The sequence below is a fragment of the Aptenodytes forsteri genome, unplaced genomic scaffold (genome assembly GCF_000699145.1).
Source record: "Aptenodytes forsteri isolate BGI_AS27 unplaced genomic scaffold, ASM69914v1 Scaffold255, whole genome shotgun sequence".
NCBI lineage: Eukaryota > Metazoa > Chordata > Aves > Sphenisciformes > Spheniscidae > Aptenodytes > Aptenodytes forsteri.
This window is the reverse complement of record NW_008794888.1, coordinates 9,171,087-9,187,776: the sequence shown is the minus strand read 5'-3', so window position 1 is coordinate 9,187,776 and position 16,690 is coordinate 9,171,087. Positions and strand designations below refer to the sequence as shown.

The 16,690-nt window shown below is 46.1% G+C and overlaps 1 protein-coding gene across 1 annotated transcript in view; it reads left to right on the top strand.

Moving 5' to 3' along the window:
* NIFK (nucleolar protein interacting with the FHA domain of MKI67) overlaps positions 1–5,123 on the top strand; it is an 8,908-nt gene extending 3,785 nt beyond the window's left edge. The window contains 5 exon segments of the mRNA XM_009275045.2: positions 1,007–1,159; positions 1,870–2,081; positions 3,238–3,318; positions 4,569–4,719; positions 4,722–5,123. Coding sequence (XP_009273320.2) covers positions 1,007–1,159; positions 1,870–2,081; positions 3,238–3,318; positions 4,569–4,719; positions 4,722–4,759 — 635 coding nt within the window. The 3' untranslated portion in view covers positions 4,760–5,123.
* The last annotated feature ends 11,567 nt before the right edge of the window (positions 5,124–16,690 follow it).

Genomic DNA, 16,690 nt, shown 5'->3' with positions numbered 1-16,690 from the left:
CGCCGCGCGAGGCCCCGGGGGCACGGCGGTGCGTTCGCGGCCGACCGCCTCAGGCTGGGCCGTACGGTCTCCTCGAGCCCCCGAGGCGTCCTCCGTGCGCAGGCTGCCGATCCGGTGAACGAACGGGGTTAACTCCTTTCCGAGGCGTCTTCGGCAGCTCCGTGCGGCCTTGCCCGTCTGCCCGGTGCGCTGCCCTGCCTTCGCCGCGTGGAAAACTTCGTTGCAGTCTCATGAGTGGGCAGAGGGGGGCACCGTGCGTAATTGCTTGTCTTAATACTTCCAAGACGAGTATCGGGCTGACAGGCAGCAGATGAGGTGTTGTCTCTGGGCTGCAAGTAGGCAGTTTCACCGACAGTTAACGTAGCCCCTTTTTTCCCCATGAGTAGATACACTTACATGAGAACCGCGTGGAAAACTTCGTTGCAGTCTCATGAGTGGGCAGAGGGGGGCACCGTGCGTAATTGCTTGTCTTAATACTTCCAAGACGAGTATCGGGCTGACAGGCAGCAGATGAGGTGTTGTCTCTGGGCTGCAAGTAGGCAGTTTCACCGACAGTTAACGTAGCCCCTTTTTTCCCCATGAGTAGATACACTTACATGAGAAGTGTTGCCAGAATACACCAATTCAAGGTGGAACGTGAAATGTCGTGGAAGAGACTCCGTTTTAGCTTTCTTGTTGCTTCATGCTCAATAAATTTAACAACTTCTCATTTCTGGATTTATCATCGCATTGTAATGTTGCTATATAAGCTTGGTAACAACAACAGAACAGTAGCAATTCAGGGCAGCTTTTTTTTTAACAAATAGGTATTGGTGAGCAGTTTGTTTCATATGCAAATATGAAATTATTTCATATGCAAATTATTATTTACGAATAACGTCATACCAATTGAGGACTAAATCTGGTGCTTTTCACGATTTCACTGAACTTTATGAAATTACTTGTGTTTAGCTGAGAATGGGCTACGACTTCGGAAGCATAAAATAGTTTTACCGTAGTTGTTCAGGTATCGAAGCATTCTTTCAGATTTCTTTCTGTCGTTGCTTGCAGACTGGAGCCAGCAAAGGCTACGGATTTATAGAGTTTGAGTCCGATGACGTGGCTAAGATTGTTGCCGACACAATGAACAACTACCTGTTTTCTGAAAGACTGCTAAAGTGTAAGTATAAGCTGAAGGGTAAGTCCTCTATCGTGCAAAGGAAATTCTTTTTTTTTTTTTGACTGTTTGGAGAATCTTAGGGGTTTTTATGAAGTTATGTCCCAAAAGGCTTTTCTGTGGGGCTGAGCTTCTCTTCCTTTTCTTCATGTGTAAAGAACATCCTCAGCAGCCTCTTGGTCACTAGTGCTGTTTTTACCTCTAGGCTGATGATGCTCGTCGTGTAATCGCGTAAGATGAAATCTCAGGGAGCGGTGGGGTTTGCTGTGGAGACGGTTTCTTTAATGTGGAAATTCTTTGTCATTTGTAACTGTTGCAGCTGCTGCAGCTGCTATCTGTGTAGTTAGACGTAAGGGGCTTTTTTGATGAAAAGATTAATGAAATTAGCAAGTTTCTCAGACATGGTGATAGCAACACTTGCTTTGTAAAGGATTATGAGCTATATATGCATCAACTTGTGAAAAACAAGTTTCTCTGACTGTTTTCTGGGTGAAACTGGAAAAGCGGTCTTTTCTTCCATCCATCCATTATCAGTTCTCTTACTAATGAGTATTTCGTTACTTTCCATTTTCTCTGTTCATAAAATGCTGTACTATTGCGCTGCCGTAGCAGTGGATAATGTTGTTATAACGGGAACTGAATAGCGTTATGTGAGTACATTTGGTGAGAAGGGTAGCTCTGCTATAACTTGGTGTCATATGTTTATGATACAGGTCAGTTCATATCTCCTGAAAGGGTCCATGAAAACCTCTTCAAAAACAGTGACAAAATATTTCTGAAGCCTTCTCAGCCAGCGGTCAGGCGGTACAATAAGATACGTTCGCTCGTTCAGAAGGCAAAGATGACAAAGCGACTGCTACGAAAGGAGAAACTTCTACGGAAGAGGCTGGCTGAAAAGGGGCTCGATTATGACTTCCCAGGATTTGTAAGTTTGGTATCATTTCGACGAGTGTTTTATGCAAAACATGTTTCTAAAGTTGTGCTAAATACAAGAAAATCATGTGTTTTGTGTGGAACTGGTAAAAGAGCTGGAGCACCAGGGAGACTTAACTTGCATTAAGAACTGTATAGAAGCTCCTGAAAATTAGTGTTGTTAGTTAGTTGCTGGGTTGTACTATATATACCGGTGGGTGTGTGTACATACATCTTATATATATATATATCATAGAATCATTGAGGTTGGAAAAGACCTCTAAGATCATCAAGTCCAACCGTCAACCCAACACCACCATGCCCACTAAACCATGTCCCTAAGTGCCTCATCTACATGTCTTTTAAATACTTCCAGGGATGGGGACTCCACCACTTCCCTGGGCAGCCTGTTCCAATGTTTAACCACTCTTTCAGTAAAGAATTTTTTCCTCACGTCCAATCTAAACCTCCCCTGGCGCAACTTGAGGCCATTTCCTCTCGTCCTATCGCTTGTTACTTGGGAGAAGAGACCGACACCCACCTCGCTACAACCTCCTTTCAGGTAGTTGTAGAGAGCGATGAGGTCTCCCCTCAGCCTCCTTTTCTCCAGGCTAAACAACCCCAGTTCCCTCAGCCGCTCCTCATATATAAGTATACCTCTCTACCTTTAGAGAAGAAAATAAGTAACAGCAAAGTGAAGACGTTCCTTTTCTTCTGTTACTATAAACAGTTGTATATCCTGTGGTTTTCGTGTTTGTCCGTAGATCACAGAAGAGCGCCAGGGCTTGTCCCAAGCCCTGTGGGGCGCTTTGGCAGGGTAGGTAAGGTCCCAAGACTAGAGCTTCCATCCCTAGACCTTCCCTAAGCTAACCGAGCGTGTTGCTCATTTGCAGAGTGCTTGGGTGAAGTACTTGAATTTTAAGCAATACTGTTTAACGTGGTATTTTTTTAAAATGCACAGTAGCAGCTTTTCTTACGTTGCTTTGGGTGTTTTTGTTAAACCAGATCGCCTCTGCGGCACTGTAAGTCATTTTATTAATTCAAACCTAATTGCTGTAGCAAAGATTTTGTAGTTATGAAGCAAAGAAACCTATAGACTGTTAAGTGACTGTTTGCATCTTCACACAAGGAAGTTTGTAGTGATCCACCTGACCTGTCTTGCTTCCTAGGCTGCACAGGAGCTTTCCATAAAGAGAAAAAAAGTTAAAACATCCAAGAAGTCAAAACTGAACATTTCTTTGAGCAGCCAGGTAAGACCGAACAGTCCTGGTGGTACCCAGCACCAGGCTCCGCCATTCACACTGGGGCAGATGTTTCAGGTCTGCAACTGGTTTCTTCGTATTAATTTCAACACCTGGAAACCTGGATAGTATTTGCTTGAGAGATTTTTGTGCCGGAAGTAGCTCCTTTGAGATGGATTAACGCTCTTGAACCAGGGAGGGTGGTTGGATCCTCTCCGTTCTTTCTCCTGTGGGAGTATTGAGCAGCAAAGGCTTCTGCTCAGCATGTTGTAACTAGCAGTGCTTGTCCCGAGCTGCGTCCAGGCAGCGGCGTGTCTGCTGTCAGCCTCTGCTATTCAGCGCTAACTTGAGGCAGGAGAAACGCAGGGTGCTGGGGACAGTCAGCTATACACCAGCTACGTCTGTCCTTTACACTGGTACAAAGGGATCTCCTTGCTGGCATCCTGCTCTTGGTCTGCGTTACACTGTAATACCGGCCTGTTTTGACAAACAGGAAGTTGAACCATTGATACGGTCTAGTGCTGCCTGCGTCCCCATTTACACACTATGCGGTCCCTCCACCCTCGTGCTCTCCAGGCATGGTATTCCAGTATTTTGAAAACTAATGGCAGCTAAAACCAGCAGTAGGGTGAAAGGAAAGCTCAGGCCATTGGGACCGAGATTTGGGGCTCTGGCAGTCTGAAAAGTCTGTCAGGTATTAACATTTCTGTTCTGTTTCATCACTGTTGTGAGTTGGATTTTGTTTATTTTTTTAATGTTGCTCGATTTACTTGTGATACTTGGGACAGGGCTGGTTGTGAGGAAGACAGGATAGCTCATACATTCAGTCAACTGAGTTCTGAGAACTTACTGAGGTAATGAAGCTGGGATGTTTCAGCTCTGCTGTGGGCTTGAAAGTGGCATTTTTGTATGCCAGTCTCAAATACACTTCCCCCCTCCCTCCCCCCCAGTTCTTTTCCTCTTGGTTTTCTTAGTGCTTTGAGTCAGGAAATACAAAGTTTAGAAGGCAAATGTGTATGATGACATGTTAGAAAATGTGAATTAATTTACATTTGCCTTTCACATATACTGAAGATGACACTTTTGTCTGAAGAAATACTGTCTACAAAAATAGCTAGTTATAAAAAGAAAACAATTTTGCCTAACATGGAAGTGCTGAAGGAGAGCTGGACTGAGGTGCCTTGTGGTACCACAGAGGCAGTGACAAACTTTCTCTGGCAGATGCTTTGCAATGAATCGTGTTTTTCTGATCTTTTCAGGATCCTACTCCAGTCTGTACTCCAGCAGTGCTTGAGCGCCGGAAAGCTTCTCAGGTGGATGATGACACAGAGGACAATGAAATAACTCTCAGACTGCCCCCTGCCAGTGTTAAGAATGCTGTGCAGAGACCGAAGAAGCAGCCAAGAAAAAGACCAAACCTGAAGAAACAGAAATAGACTTAAAATTTTGATGGCTGTAGCCATGTTTTTCCTCAACTCAGAAACTGGCGAGGTGGAGCTTCTAGTGGTTCTGCTGCCCTGGCTCGGTTCGTCTTGACTAGTCTGTTTCAGTCTTTCCTAGGCAAGGAATCTATCCACAAATCCTCCCCCTCCTGTTTTAGCCATCAGGGGACCTACAGTCTTCTCTGCCTTTGCAGATATTCTTGACTTTGTGCTCACAAGTGCCCGTGCTGTGACACGCCTACAGTCGTGCCAGAACCTTCAGTTAATTCTGTAACTTGTCTCTAGCGCTCACTGTTTTGAAAGAAAATGTGAGACTGTCCATTCAGAACTTGCTGACCTGGGCTGTATCTTACATTTATAATTAATGATGGGTTATTAAAAAAAAAAAACATTTTTCAACTGTGTTGGCTCTTGGTAATGGTTCTTCCGTTTAACTGAATGTCTGTGTTTCATGCGAGTTCTCACATAGTTACACAAATAGAGGGTGAGGGATTTTTTCCCTCAATTCAATATCTTGAATTTCATCTCCTGTTTGTGATCAGTCAAGATCTGCCTGTACTGTCCGGGGCAGAGGCAGAATACCACGCTGCCTGAGCAAGCCAGTGCCTTTCAACCCTGCTTTCAGCAGTGCCTGGGAAACTCAGCCTTTGCCAGGATGTGGAGTGGTTGCGGAGGACTTGGAAAGGACTGGGATTACGAAGGTGGTAAGAGACAGAGGAAGATGGCTGAAGTCACTCGCATTCAAGACTCCCATTCCTTTCCTTGTGCAGGCAAAAGATTTGTGTTTGAGAGTGTACCCTGCTGTGGAGGACGTAGGGTGACTGTTCTGTTGGCTGGTGGCTTAGCCAGAGTCACAGCTACACTTTCATTCCTCACACAGTTGTGTAAAAGGTATTTCACGCTGCAGAGGTCCCAGGCGTGCACATACTGGTGTACTGCTTTACCTCTGGGCTGAGGTGACTTGCTAATTCTCTGGGGTTTTGTGTGCTATAAATGTGCTGTTGCCTGGTTGGGAAAATGTTCCAAAGACCTGCAAAGTGGCTGCTTTTAGAGGGACTTCTTGCTGAACTGTGGAGAGAAGCAAATGGTGACAACTAGCTTACATACAGCTGTTCTCAGAGTGAGCAAGGCTCTTTGAGAAGATGCATCAGTAATCAGGAGCAGTCTGGGTTGTATTAGGAGTTCTGTTGTCCTTTGGGCCCTGCAGCATCTTGTCACTGTATTTTAGTTTCACTGCCTGCGTGAAAAAAGGGTATCTTCTGCTTCAGGGGATGATAAACACATCGCAATATTGTAATAAGTCTCTGGGTGGGTGAACCGGGAATGGGAAGGCAGGGTTTTGTCACCAGTAGTACGAGTTCAGAGAATTGAGTGTAGCTTTTTGTTGTGCATCAAGATTTATTCTTGTTCCAACATAACCTGTCATAGCTGACTGCAGATATCCAGTCCTGTTTGAAGGTGCAGTTTGACTGTGCAATTAGAATTTGGATTTTACTGCAAATCTGAGACCTGCAGAAATTCCAGTTTGGGTTTTGTGGCACGTACTTAGCCTTGATCTTTTATTATCTGAGATGAAACACTCTCTACTGCTGTTGGCTGTACGTCAGGCTTGGCAGAAGATTTCGAGGAAAGCCCAGGTGATAATAACCGGCTGCTCAGGTAGGTGGCTGACACTAATTCCTTGGCTATTTCAAGACTCAGACTCCTGGCGAAGGAGAAGAAATCTGAACCATTGGCCTGGCTAGTTCTGTCCTATCTGGCCTGATCACTTGAATAATCATGTGATCGTAATGACATTCTCTCGGTGGCTCAAATTAGACCATTCTCCTTTGTCGCTCTAAACTGTCGGGGAAGCCGCTTGGATGAGTGCGTCTCTATATCAAATGCTTGTCATCTTAGGCATGCTAGGGAAGTCTGTTGACCAGCCCGATGGCCACTGACAGTCCTTGCCTTTTAGTTGCAAGCAGTAGTTGCTGCGTACATCTGCAGGCTTTCTTCTCTGTGCATTGTTTAATGTGAAACAGGCAATGTTTACACCTCAAACCCATGGAAAATACATCCTCAGCTAAGGTTTGAGATAAAAGTGATCAGAGTGGTTGGCAGAAATTGCTTATCTGTTAGTACCTGACATGCAGCTCTGAAAAAACTTTTCTACCTCCACTTCGTACAGCAGAGAGCAGCAGAAGAGAAGTAAAATGCATCTGCCCGGAATGGTCGGTTTTCTTTTAAAATCCGTATTCCTAACTGTGTGTTGTGCAAATAAAGATGGCGGCTGGGTCAAGATGAACTAGAAATGTGGCTGCACTTTCTCCTCTCCGGAGCTGGGTCTCTTGGGTGCGGTCTGACACCGGGGGGGCAGTGGGCTTCAGTTCTGTGGACACACGCCACCCTCTGACAAACGCAGCACGAGGTTTCCTGGGAAATGACCTCCCGGATTTGTAAAGAAACCTGTCTAGTCCAGGCAGTTTGGAGTAACTGGCTGCATTGGTGTGACTAACGCATCTCTAACGTGATTTAAGAATACAGGAGAAACCCTGTATGGATCTTAATCAAATACGCCCATTTCCTTGGTGCTGCTACAAATACTCCTTCCAAGGCTGTTGAGTTAAAGCTGCTCATAAGAAAACCTAGTTTATCTAGAGTAACTTATCCAGTGCAGTTCCGTCTTCACCGAAGCTTGAGCAGCTCCCTTCCTGTGCTTCCCATTCCAACCCCTTGGCCTGCATTTTGAACCTGGAATTGCTTTCTTCCTACTTTGCTTCTGTTACCGTGCTCCTCTGTGCCTGGTGTTCTGCCCCTGCCTGGAAGCCTGTGTCTGCTTGCTGCTTTCTTCCGTGTTTGACTCTGTGGCTTCTTTTCATGCTGCTTGCCATGCCTGGGCTGTCCTGTCTAGCTGCATGAGCTTCCAGGGACTTAGGCTTCTGCAGATCTCTTGAAAAGGTTTGTGCCTTTAAGCTAGCACCCCGGTTGCTGCTCGCTCTCCATATTTGCATGGCAGTGCGAGCCTTGATGGGAAGACGTTCAAGAAAGCTGTGCTTACAATAAGGTTTGCTTCCTGCTGTAATTTTCCTTTCCCTTCCTTTTGTTTATTGGTCTTCCTTCAATTGAGATCAGCTTAGATGGCAAATCTGAAAAGCAAGGAAACAAAATCCTGTGCTGTTTGAGTAAAGCGCAACAACAATACCCAGGCTACAGCAAGGAACTCTGAGCAGAAGGGTAGCTTTTCTTGGTGATAGTTTCTGTTTTTAGGCTGCCTGTGTTATTAATACACTGCTGTCCTGGGAGATGTACATAAGCAGAAATTCAGACACCTGATACTTGCCAAACATAGTTTCCGTAGCAAGTGGACAGATGTGCTGTGTCATGAGTTATGCCTCAGTCCTTGCACTGATTTTTATTTCTCAGCTCTCCAGTCGTTTGTTCATTCATCTTGGAGAAACACAAACCTCCTGGCCACTGATTTTAGGGCAGGCTGTGAGTTGTTTTTACTGGGATGCTAGGAGTGTTGGGGCTTTGGTTTCAAGACATAACTTGCAAGCTCTCTGCCTTTCTGTAATGAACGACTTTGTGAAGCTGGTTTACTGAACATGTATGTATGTAGTACCGTTTTCAAGCTTCAGACACACTTAGGTGCTAGCAAAGTCTGCTAATTTACACTCGTTTATTCTAATTTCTCTGTTTTGCAGGAAGGGGAGCTGGGCTTAGGAGTGCACAGCATTTCCCAGCACATGAAGCACTGGAAGTAAAAAAGGAATGGGGCAGAGGAGGGGAGAAAAGCAGAATTGGCTGCAAAATAGAGGGGAGAAAGGAATGATGAAGCCAACGCTCACCTCTAGAGAAAAAGGCGGTGAATTTGGCAGTGTTAGACTGCTTGAAATTGAAGATGCAGTTTGATGTTTTTCTTATTTGTTTTGCCTGTTAGATGTGCTGTGGGGTGCCCAGGCTGCACAGTGTGTCGGGCATGTGCTGCAAACCATGGTCCCAGTGCTAGTGCTTGCTCATGAGCCCTAAGTGGAGGAGGAGAGCAGGCTGGGCAAGTGGCACTTGCTCTTGCCAGTAACAAGCCTGTTTGCTTGCATACCTGGCTCTTAAAATGGCTGCAGCCCCGAGGAACAAGGCTAAAACCTGTCTGCAAAATAGCTCATTGTGCAAGGGAGGATTTGTGCATGGCCCTGAGGGGTGACATCCTCTCCTCTCCAAGTAAAGCACCAGAGGGTAGCTCTAGCAAATTCCTCCTCTCCCAACTTTCCCTTCAGAGTGCTGGGGTGTTTGGTTCTCACTTTGCCTGTGTGATGCAGCCGGCCAGGGTAGGGCTGTGTTGTGTGAGGTGCTCTGCACATCCCTGCTCTGGGCAGGGTGTTGCAGGTGAAAGCCGGGCAAGCGCGTAACAGGACTACGGTGGATGTAATCTCCATTAGGTGTTTTCCAGGAATACCCACGAGTCCTCCTCTTGGACCAGACTCCTTCATTGTCCAAGATGCTGTTCAAACACATCCTGTTTTCCAGAGTTTACAATCTAACCCACAAGTCTTGAAACGTCCAACTCCAGGCAGCAATAATCTGCACCTTCTTGGCCAGAGATATGTGGGGGACCACCCCAGGGTGCTGCTGGAATGGAGGTGGTGGGGAGGGCTGTTCTGTGCATCAGGCTGCTGCCTGGTACCGCTAATCCCGGCACACCCCTCCCTGCCCGAGGCCAGCAGCTGTCGGAGCAAGCCGAGGAAATGGTTAACTGCATGAGTGACAATTGCTAAAATGAAACATTTTCTCCCATGCAGGGTGCAGCAAGGCCTCTCATCACTTCTCACACCCAGCATTAAGCAAGCATATGGCAGGGACAGAGATGCTGGCTGTCCTGGGAGGCTTGGATTAGTTACACACCTGAGTGTCTGTGGCAAGTAACTATGTGGATCTCCTGTGCTGGGAAAGGATAAGCTGCAGAGAAGCTCCTACACAAGTCTTGGCTCTGATCAGGGAAGAAAATGCTGGTTTATAATTGTCTTCAAATGTGGTGTTGAAGAGAGCAGGCAGGATTGTGAGGATGAATGCTGCAGGACTTTGAGACGGCAAGATGGGTGTTTGCAGTGAGCCGCAGGCACGGGGGTCACCTCCTTTCTGTGGCCACACATTCAACCTCGCACTTGCCCCATCACGTGGAGTCTAGGGCCTGGCCTGGGTTTGAAACTTGTTGTTTTAAAGAACAGGGAGGAGAAAAACAAATAAAACTGTTTTTTTAGGATAGTGATTCTGGAAAGCCCTGTTTTTTTCTGTGTTTTCCCAGTGCTGACTGAGAGGAGGGCTTGGTGAGCAGGTACGGATCTGGAAATCAGGCTGCTTGCTCCACGGTGTGGCATTGTTGCCCATTTCCCACAAGTGCTTGCACAAACCCCCAGCTTGCATGTTTTGGTTTCTTTAAAATGAGCAGGGAAGTAGAGTTACTTCTGTCAGGGTGGCTTTGCAAGGCCGAAAGTGTTGCACCATTTTGAGAGTGAAGGCAGTACCTTTCCTCCCTGTCTTGCTTGCTCAGAGTTACTGTTTCTCGCCAGCACGCTCTGCAGAAGGCAGTCGCGCGGTGGGGAGCGAGCAAGGGTCTGTACCAGTTGCGCAGCAGCAGCACAGCTGCTTTGTTGCCTGTAGGATTTTTATTTCTGTCGATGTGAGAGCTGGAAGGGATCCGGTATGACTTTCAGGTGCTGGGCTGCGTTTGCAGGTCTGCCTGTTAGAAGGGCTGGGTTCATCTGCCCAGAAGTGACGGGCAGAGGAAATGTCAGACAAATCTGTAAGGCTTTTCCCTCAGCCATTCCACACAAAGATGTGATGTTTGTGGTTTATTAGCCGGGCAGTGCTTAAAGTGCATTCTATTGAATCATATCCTGAAAAACAAACTCCAGGTTTGGAGCTGCTGGAGCTGCCAGAGCTTTGTGACTGGGCTGGCAGGAGCTACGCAAGTGCAAAGGACTAGTTTCAGAGGCAGTATGGATTCTCCTAAGGCAAGCCTGTCCGTTGCTGTAATGTCAATGCAGCCACATCAGATGAATCACAGCCCAAGTTTTTATCCTGAGAACTACTAGCTCAGCTTTTTTTCCCCATCAGCTCATAATTTTACAAGATGAAATCCCGCCATGTTAATATGTAGTATAGATTCAATCAGTCGGTTGTTAAGAATCATTTGGAGTTGGTGATTTGGACAATCGGTTTTGAGTGGGCTACCGCTATGTTTGCTGTGTTGCTGTTCAATGTCAGCCCTCCCGTTGCATTTTGTAACAGCTTCCATTAATTTCAGTAGAAATCTGCATTTGGGGTGAAGGGTGACCTAATCTTTAAAAAGGATCTTAATCCACTTAGCCTCTCTTGCAAAGCTCAGCGTTTTTTCCTTGTCAGGAGCAAGACTGCATTCCTAACCTTGATGTGTCACTTTCCAGTTGGCTTAATATTTGGGTGAGGATAAAAAGGAAATGTTTTTCAAAGATTAAAAGAATCCATGCTGCTAAGGTATGTGCATGTGTGATGTGCAAGCATAAAAAAGGAGTTATGAGCATAATTGTGTTTGGGTGGTGGAAAAAAGATAAAATAACACCAGCAGATGACTATAGAGAACAAGCACAGGAAGAGGTAAATCCATTTGAAAGAGTGTAACTGGGGAATTATGAGGGAAGGGGAAATGGGGCTGACATGTTGTTTAATGTAAATTTAAGTGCAAGACAAAAATAGGACTCCTTAGTTTGACAGCAGATGACTATAGAGAACAAGCACAGGAAGAGGTAAATCCATTTGAAAGAGTGTAACTGGGGAATTATGAGGGAAGGGGAAATGGGGCTGACATGTTGTTTAATGTAAATTTAAGTGCAAGACAAAAATAGGACTCCTGTTAGTTTGACCTGTAAATGTCTCTTCCAGAGGCCTGAGGGCAGCCAGGAAAAATATGGTCTCCGATGCAAATACGATACCTAGTGCCTATGCCTTGTTAAGACCAGAGACCACCTTCTAGGCTACTGCATTAAATCTAGCTCGGGTCAGAAAGGGTGGAAAGCTGTTGCCAGTAGCCTGTGGTTCAGTTTTGGGGGGTTTCAGCTCAGACTCTAGTCACAAAACAAAGAATGCCACAATTAACACTAATTGGTACCTTCCTTGATGTCTTGGCCAGGGAGAATGAACCGTCCCCTGCCTCCCTGGAGGCAGTCACTCCAGATCAGAGGAAGAGGCCCGTGGGGATGTCACATGGCTCACAGGACCTTCCTGCCAGCGGGAAATCTCGAATCAAACCCAATTCACACTGCATGAGGACTACCTGCTTTGTATGTGATATTTCTCCCTGGGTGGCCAAATTTCTGCAAGGAGTGAGCACACACAGACGTGCCCATGTGCACACGATGAGCCTTGAAGCCATTTGCTCGTTTCCCTTTAATCAAAACCTTCTGCTCTCACATTTTCTTTTCTATTTGATGACCGAAGCGAAGCTTCATGTGCCTTCACGTGGGAGTTAAGTGGGTCAGCGGGCTGCTTTGTTTGTGGCAGCTCTCATGTGGAAAAAGCCCAATGCAAAATGCTGAGGCTTGGCAGGAAAGTGCCAATTAAAGATAGCAGTGCAGGAGCATACTGTCTGAGCTGAAAGTGCTCGAATCTGGGGCTGTGACAACTGTCATGTGCAAAGGAAAGAACGAGGAATTATTAAACTTAATGTTGATCCGAAGTAGCTAGTGCTTTCCCTGTTTCAAGTGTTTGTTCTCATGCAGTAGGGACAAGGAGTTTGTTCCCTGTTTCACAGGTAAGGTGAGGGGTAGAGGAGTTGAGTCACACAGGGAGCCCGTGCCAGAGCAGGTTCAACAGCACCCAGAAGCTGGGTACTTGGGCTTCACCTCGTGTTGGCCCATGTTACTTATCTTTGTGCCAGGAGCAATCCGGCCTTCTCCTTAGCACCGCACAAGCCTGTTCAGGTGATGTGTGCTGGAGATGTAAGTGCCAGGAGATGGCAAAGGGAGAGATGCAGTGTTACATCGAGGCAAGTGAAGTTGTTCTCCCCCTTAGCCATGAAAGTAGTCCAGCTGGGACAGCACATAAAGGAAATCTGGCTTTCTAAGTCTGCATGGCAGTGCGCTCAACTCTAGGGAAGCAACCCAGGGACAGCCAGGCTTTGACGCTGCTATCCTCTGCTGTCATGGGCAACTACATCATCATACTGTCATTCATAAATGAATACATTTCACCTTGGAACACTCGGCCCTCGGATTCCTGAGCAGACACTGTGCAAAAGGGCCCTGGAGGAAAGGGGAAGAGCAGGTCACTCGGGTATAGTCAGTGTTTCTGCTGAGATGGAGCCTCTCTCCCTCCCAATCCATCCCTCTGCTTCCCACTAGTTCTGTTTTATTGATGTTTTTGTTTGAAAGAGCAGTGTTGGTAAATGGAAGCTAGAATATCCATACATTCCTGTATTTTTAAAAAAGCTTTCTGGCTTTACTTTGCCCTTACTTACAGCTTTCTGTGCCCTCGCTGCAGATGTCCATAAGCTGATCTCCTGTTTCATCTTGCAAATGGACTGTGCTTTATTTTGCACGTGTATAGGCACACGCCTCCTACTCGTGACCAAAGAGACCTTTCTCAACAAGCAGGGAACAGTGTACTCTGCAGGTGGACTGACTGGAGAGATACGTGCTGCTTCACTGGGAACTGTATCCTCTCGGGAGGCAAATGCTCCTACCTTTCTGCTGCACGAGTCTGTCTGTGCTGGAGATCCACGTGTGAGATAGGTAAGCAAATGCAGACCTTTCAGAAATGAGAGCATCGTAAGAAGTATGTTATTTATAAGGGTAATGTGAAATGCCTGCTGTTAAACCACTGGTAGTGAAGTCCTCGTCAAGCACTCGCATGTGATGGTAGCAGCTCCTCCAGTAGTTAGAGAGTCATTTAGAGGGTCCTCTCTGCACCTCAGGACGAATCCCCAAGGACTGGTTAGAAATAGCATGGTCATTACCTAACAGTAACTTTGGAGAAGCCGAGGTATCTGTGCAGATTGGATTCCATCCGGAAACTTAGATCTGGTTGCCCTTGGGGTATCCCAACGTGCCTTCACGATGGGTTTCCATTGTGAACTGTCACAGGCAATGGATGCACAGCTCTGTCATAGATGGTGCTAGAACTAATGCAGATTGACGTCCCTGTGAAAGTTGATGGACTGCACAGCGTAATCAAGAGCCTCCTCTGAGCAGAATTAAAGAATACTGAGATGCTGTGAGACTCTAAAAGAAAGCTAAAAAAAAAATATACCCATGAAAGGACAGTGCTCTATTAGAGAAAGCAGGATGTAGTGTACAATATGGCATGTGATATAGCGCAATACTATATGCAGTAGTGATTAATTTTAAGAAACCTAAAGGGCAAGAATGGGAACAGTGCCTTCACTGCCTACTTTTAAAAAGCTTGAAGAAAACCTGCAGGTTACAATGTATTTTAGACTTCTTTTCCTAACGAAAATGAGGCTTCTGTGATCAGTCTGTCTGTCTGCTTCTATTCAGCTGTCAGGCTAGCCCCCTCCTTTTTTCCTTCTCAACATTTAGGGAGGAGGAAAGAATCTCAAATTTCATGAGAACTGGAGAAGAGAAATAATCATTGCCAGCCTCACGGAAAGGCAGGAGGGAGCTTGGGCATGGTGTGGTTCCTCTGGCAGCAGCCGGCCAGTCGATCTGCATGGGTATACAGCCCTGGACTAACCGCACCTCGTGCTGCGTGTGTCTCCTTAGAGGGGAGTGTCACAGGACGCACAAAGGAAGGTAGGGCTGCTGAGACAGCAGGGCGGATTAGAGGGACAAAGAACACAGATCCGTAGGAAACCAGGCATCGCTAGTGCTACTGCTCATGGAACAATTTGGTTGTCTTAAAAACATAGGCATAAACTGTTCTAAAAGTCTCTGCAGGGAGCCAAGGAAATGGTCATGTAATAACAGAAAAAAACAAAACATTAGAGCTGATTAAATGACAGAGAAATTTATTTCTGTGCAGAGACTCTACCTGTTTTATAATAAAAATGTGAAGAAAACACGTAAAGACTGTGTCCGCAGTCTATCTGTTAATTTCACAGTGAGGAAACTTCCAAGTTTCACGCAGTTGTCACCTGAAGTCTTACAACAAAAGAGAAAAGAAAAATTATATTTTCTGTGCAAGTTTTTTCTAGGAGGGGGAAAAAAAAAAGTACTTAAAACCCAAGCCAACTGCATCTCTCAGCATTTCTTTATGAAGCTTTAGGCTGCCAAACAGTGACCCTAAAATCGCCAGAAGTAAGAATCTATGAAAAAAAGGCCAAACACCCAATTATATCAGAAGCCAGTATTGAGAGATTTCCAAGGCAAAGGCCTCTTTCTTTTAACAGTGAAGAGAATGAATTCACAGCAAATGCATGATACACAAATACTGATTTCTTACTAAAGCTAAATAGAATATTGCTTATCATAATTCAGTTAACTTAGAACTATTTGATCAATTTTTATCTCATTTTCTTGCTCAAAATGGAATGTGATGGCATTTTAGGTAGCAGAGAGGGAACTACCTGGAGTCTCCAAGAAAACTTCGCCTATAGTTCTAACAGATTCAGCTGAACTGGAATGATCGGTGCTTTATTAATGTAGCAACGATCCTACCCTGTCATCAGCTGCTGTTCGGAGACTGCAAAATGAGAGAAGGGCAAACGACTGTAGTCCTGGTTGCAGAACTGCCCAACTAGGGAGGGAGAGCACTCAGCACAGGGGCTGACCCTTCTCTGAGTGCACACGGATAGTAATGCAGGGGCTGGAAAGCCACTGTAGGTGAAGCAGAGCCGCTGTGTCTCTACCGTGGGTAGTACTTAGCCAGTTAGGGCTCTCAGGAGATTAGCTACTGCCTGGGGGGTGAGAACCAAAGTAATTTCTAAAGCTGGTTTGTAATACCTGCTTTCAGTTTACACAGAGCTGGCATCCTTTAAGCACGAATATCCCCAGCTTTCTCTTGACATCTGTGCAGCCTGTTCCACTTTTTACATTCGACCTACGCTGATTCCTTCATGCAAAGCTGAAGTTACGTATTGCTCTGGAACCTGATGGTGGGAAAGAACAAATTAGCAAATTTAGTATTATTTGAGGGGGACTTGCCAAAAGCCACTCCTGTGCCAAAACCGTGAGCCGTGAAGAAGGGCATTGTTATTTCAAGAAGTTATGACTGAAAAGGAACCATTTCTTCCACATACGGTTCTTCCATATGAACTATTTTGATGGCTCAGACTACGTACTTGTTGGAAACCGCAATGTTACACCACCTTATGGAGGTCAACTGCTTTCTGCAGTGCAGAGGATGAAGACAGCTTGGGGTGTTTGAGGTGAAATGAAGGTTCCTGACAACCTTCATTCAACAATGACAACAGAAGCAGTCATAAGCCTAGGGAAGAAGATGGTGAAACGTGTCTTGGTAACGAGCCTATGCACAGGGAGTTTGTTTCCTATTTTCACTTCAGTCATATAGTAGGAGTGCTGCAACTCATTCCATTTAGGAGAAAGAGTTAATTGCTTTTAAATGCAGCTTTTTAACTAAGGCTGCACAAAACACTGTTTCCCTCAGTGGGGAATCATTAAAAGGGGGGGCTATGCACTGTCATGCAGTGTCAGGCTTCTTTCCACATGGTAGCACTTGGCCCCCAAGCTCTCTCTGCTTAGTATCAGGAATTCCTCTCAAAACATTTAAGCTTCTCACAAGTTGGGCCCACCAGCCAGGAGCACTGTGCCCCCTGAAGCCTTCTGCTGAGGCAAATCAGTCAGGACTCGGTTTTGAGCCCCCCCCTTACCCCCCCCATGCCTGGAAAAACGTTTGTCTGCCTTCTCACATCACACCGCCCGGCGGCCCTGTCAGCCCCAACGACTCCCGCCGCGCGGGCGGCGTCGCCATGGCGACCGAGCCCGCCCGTAACAGCCGCGGCAGGGGTG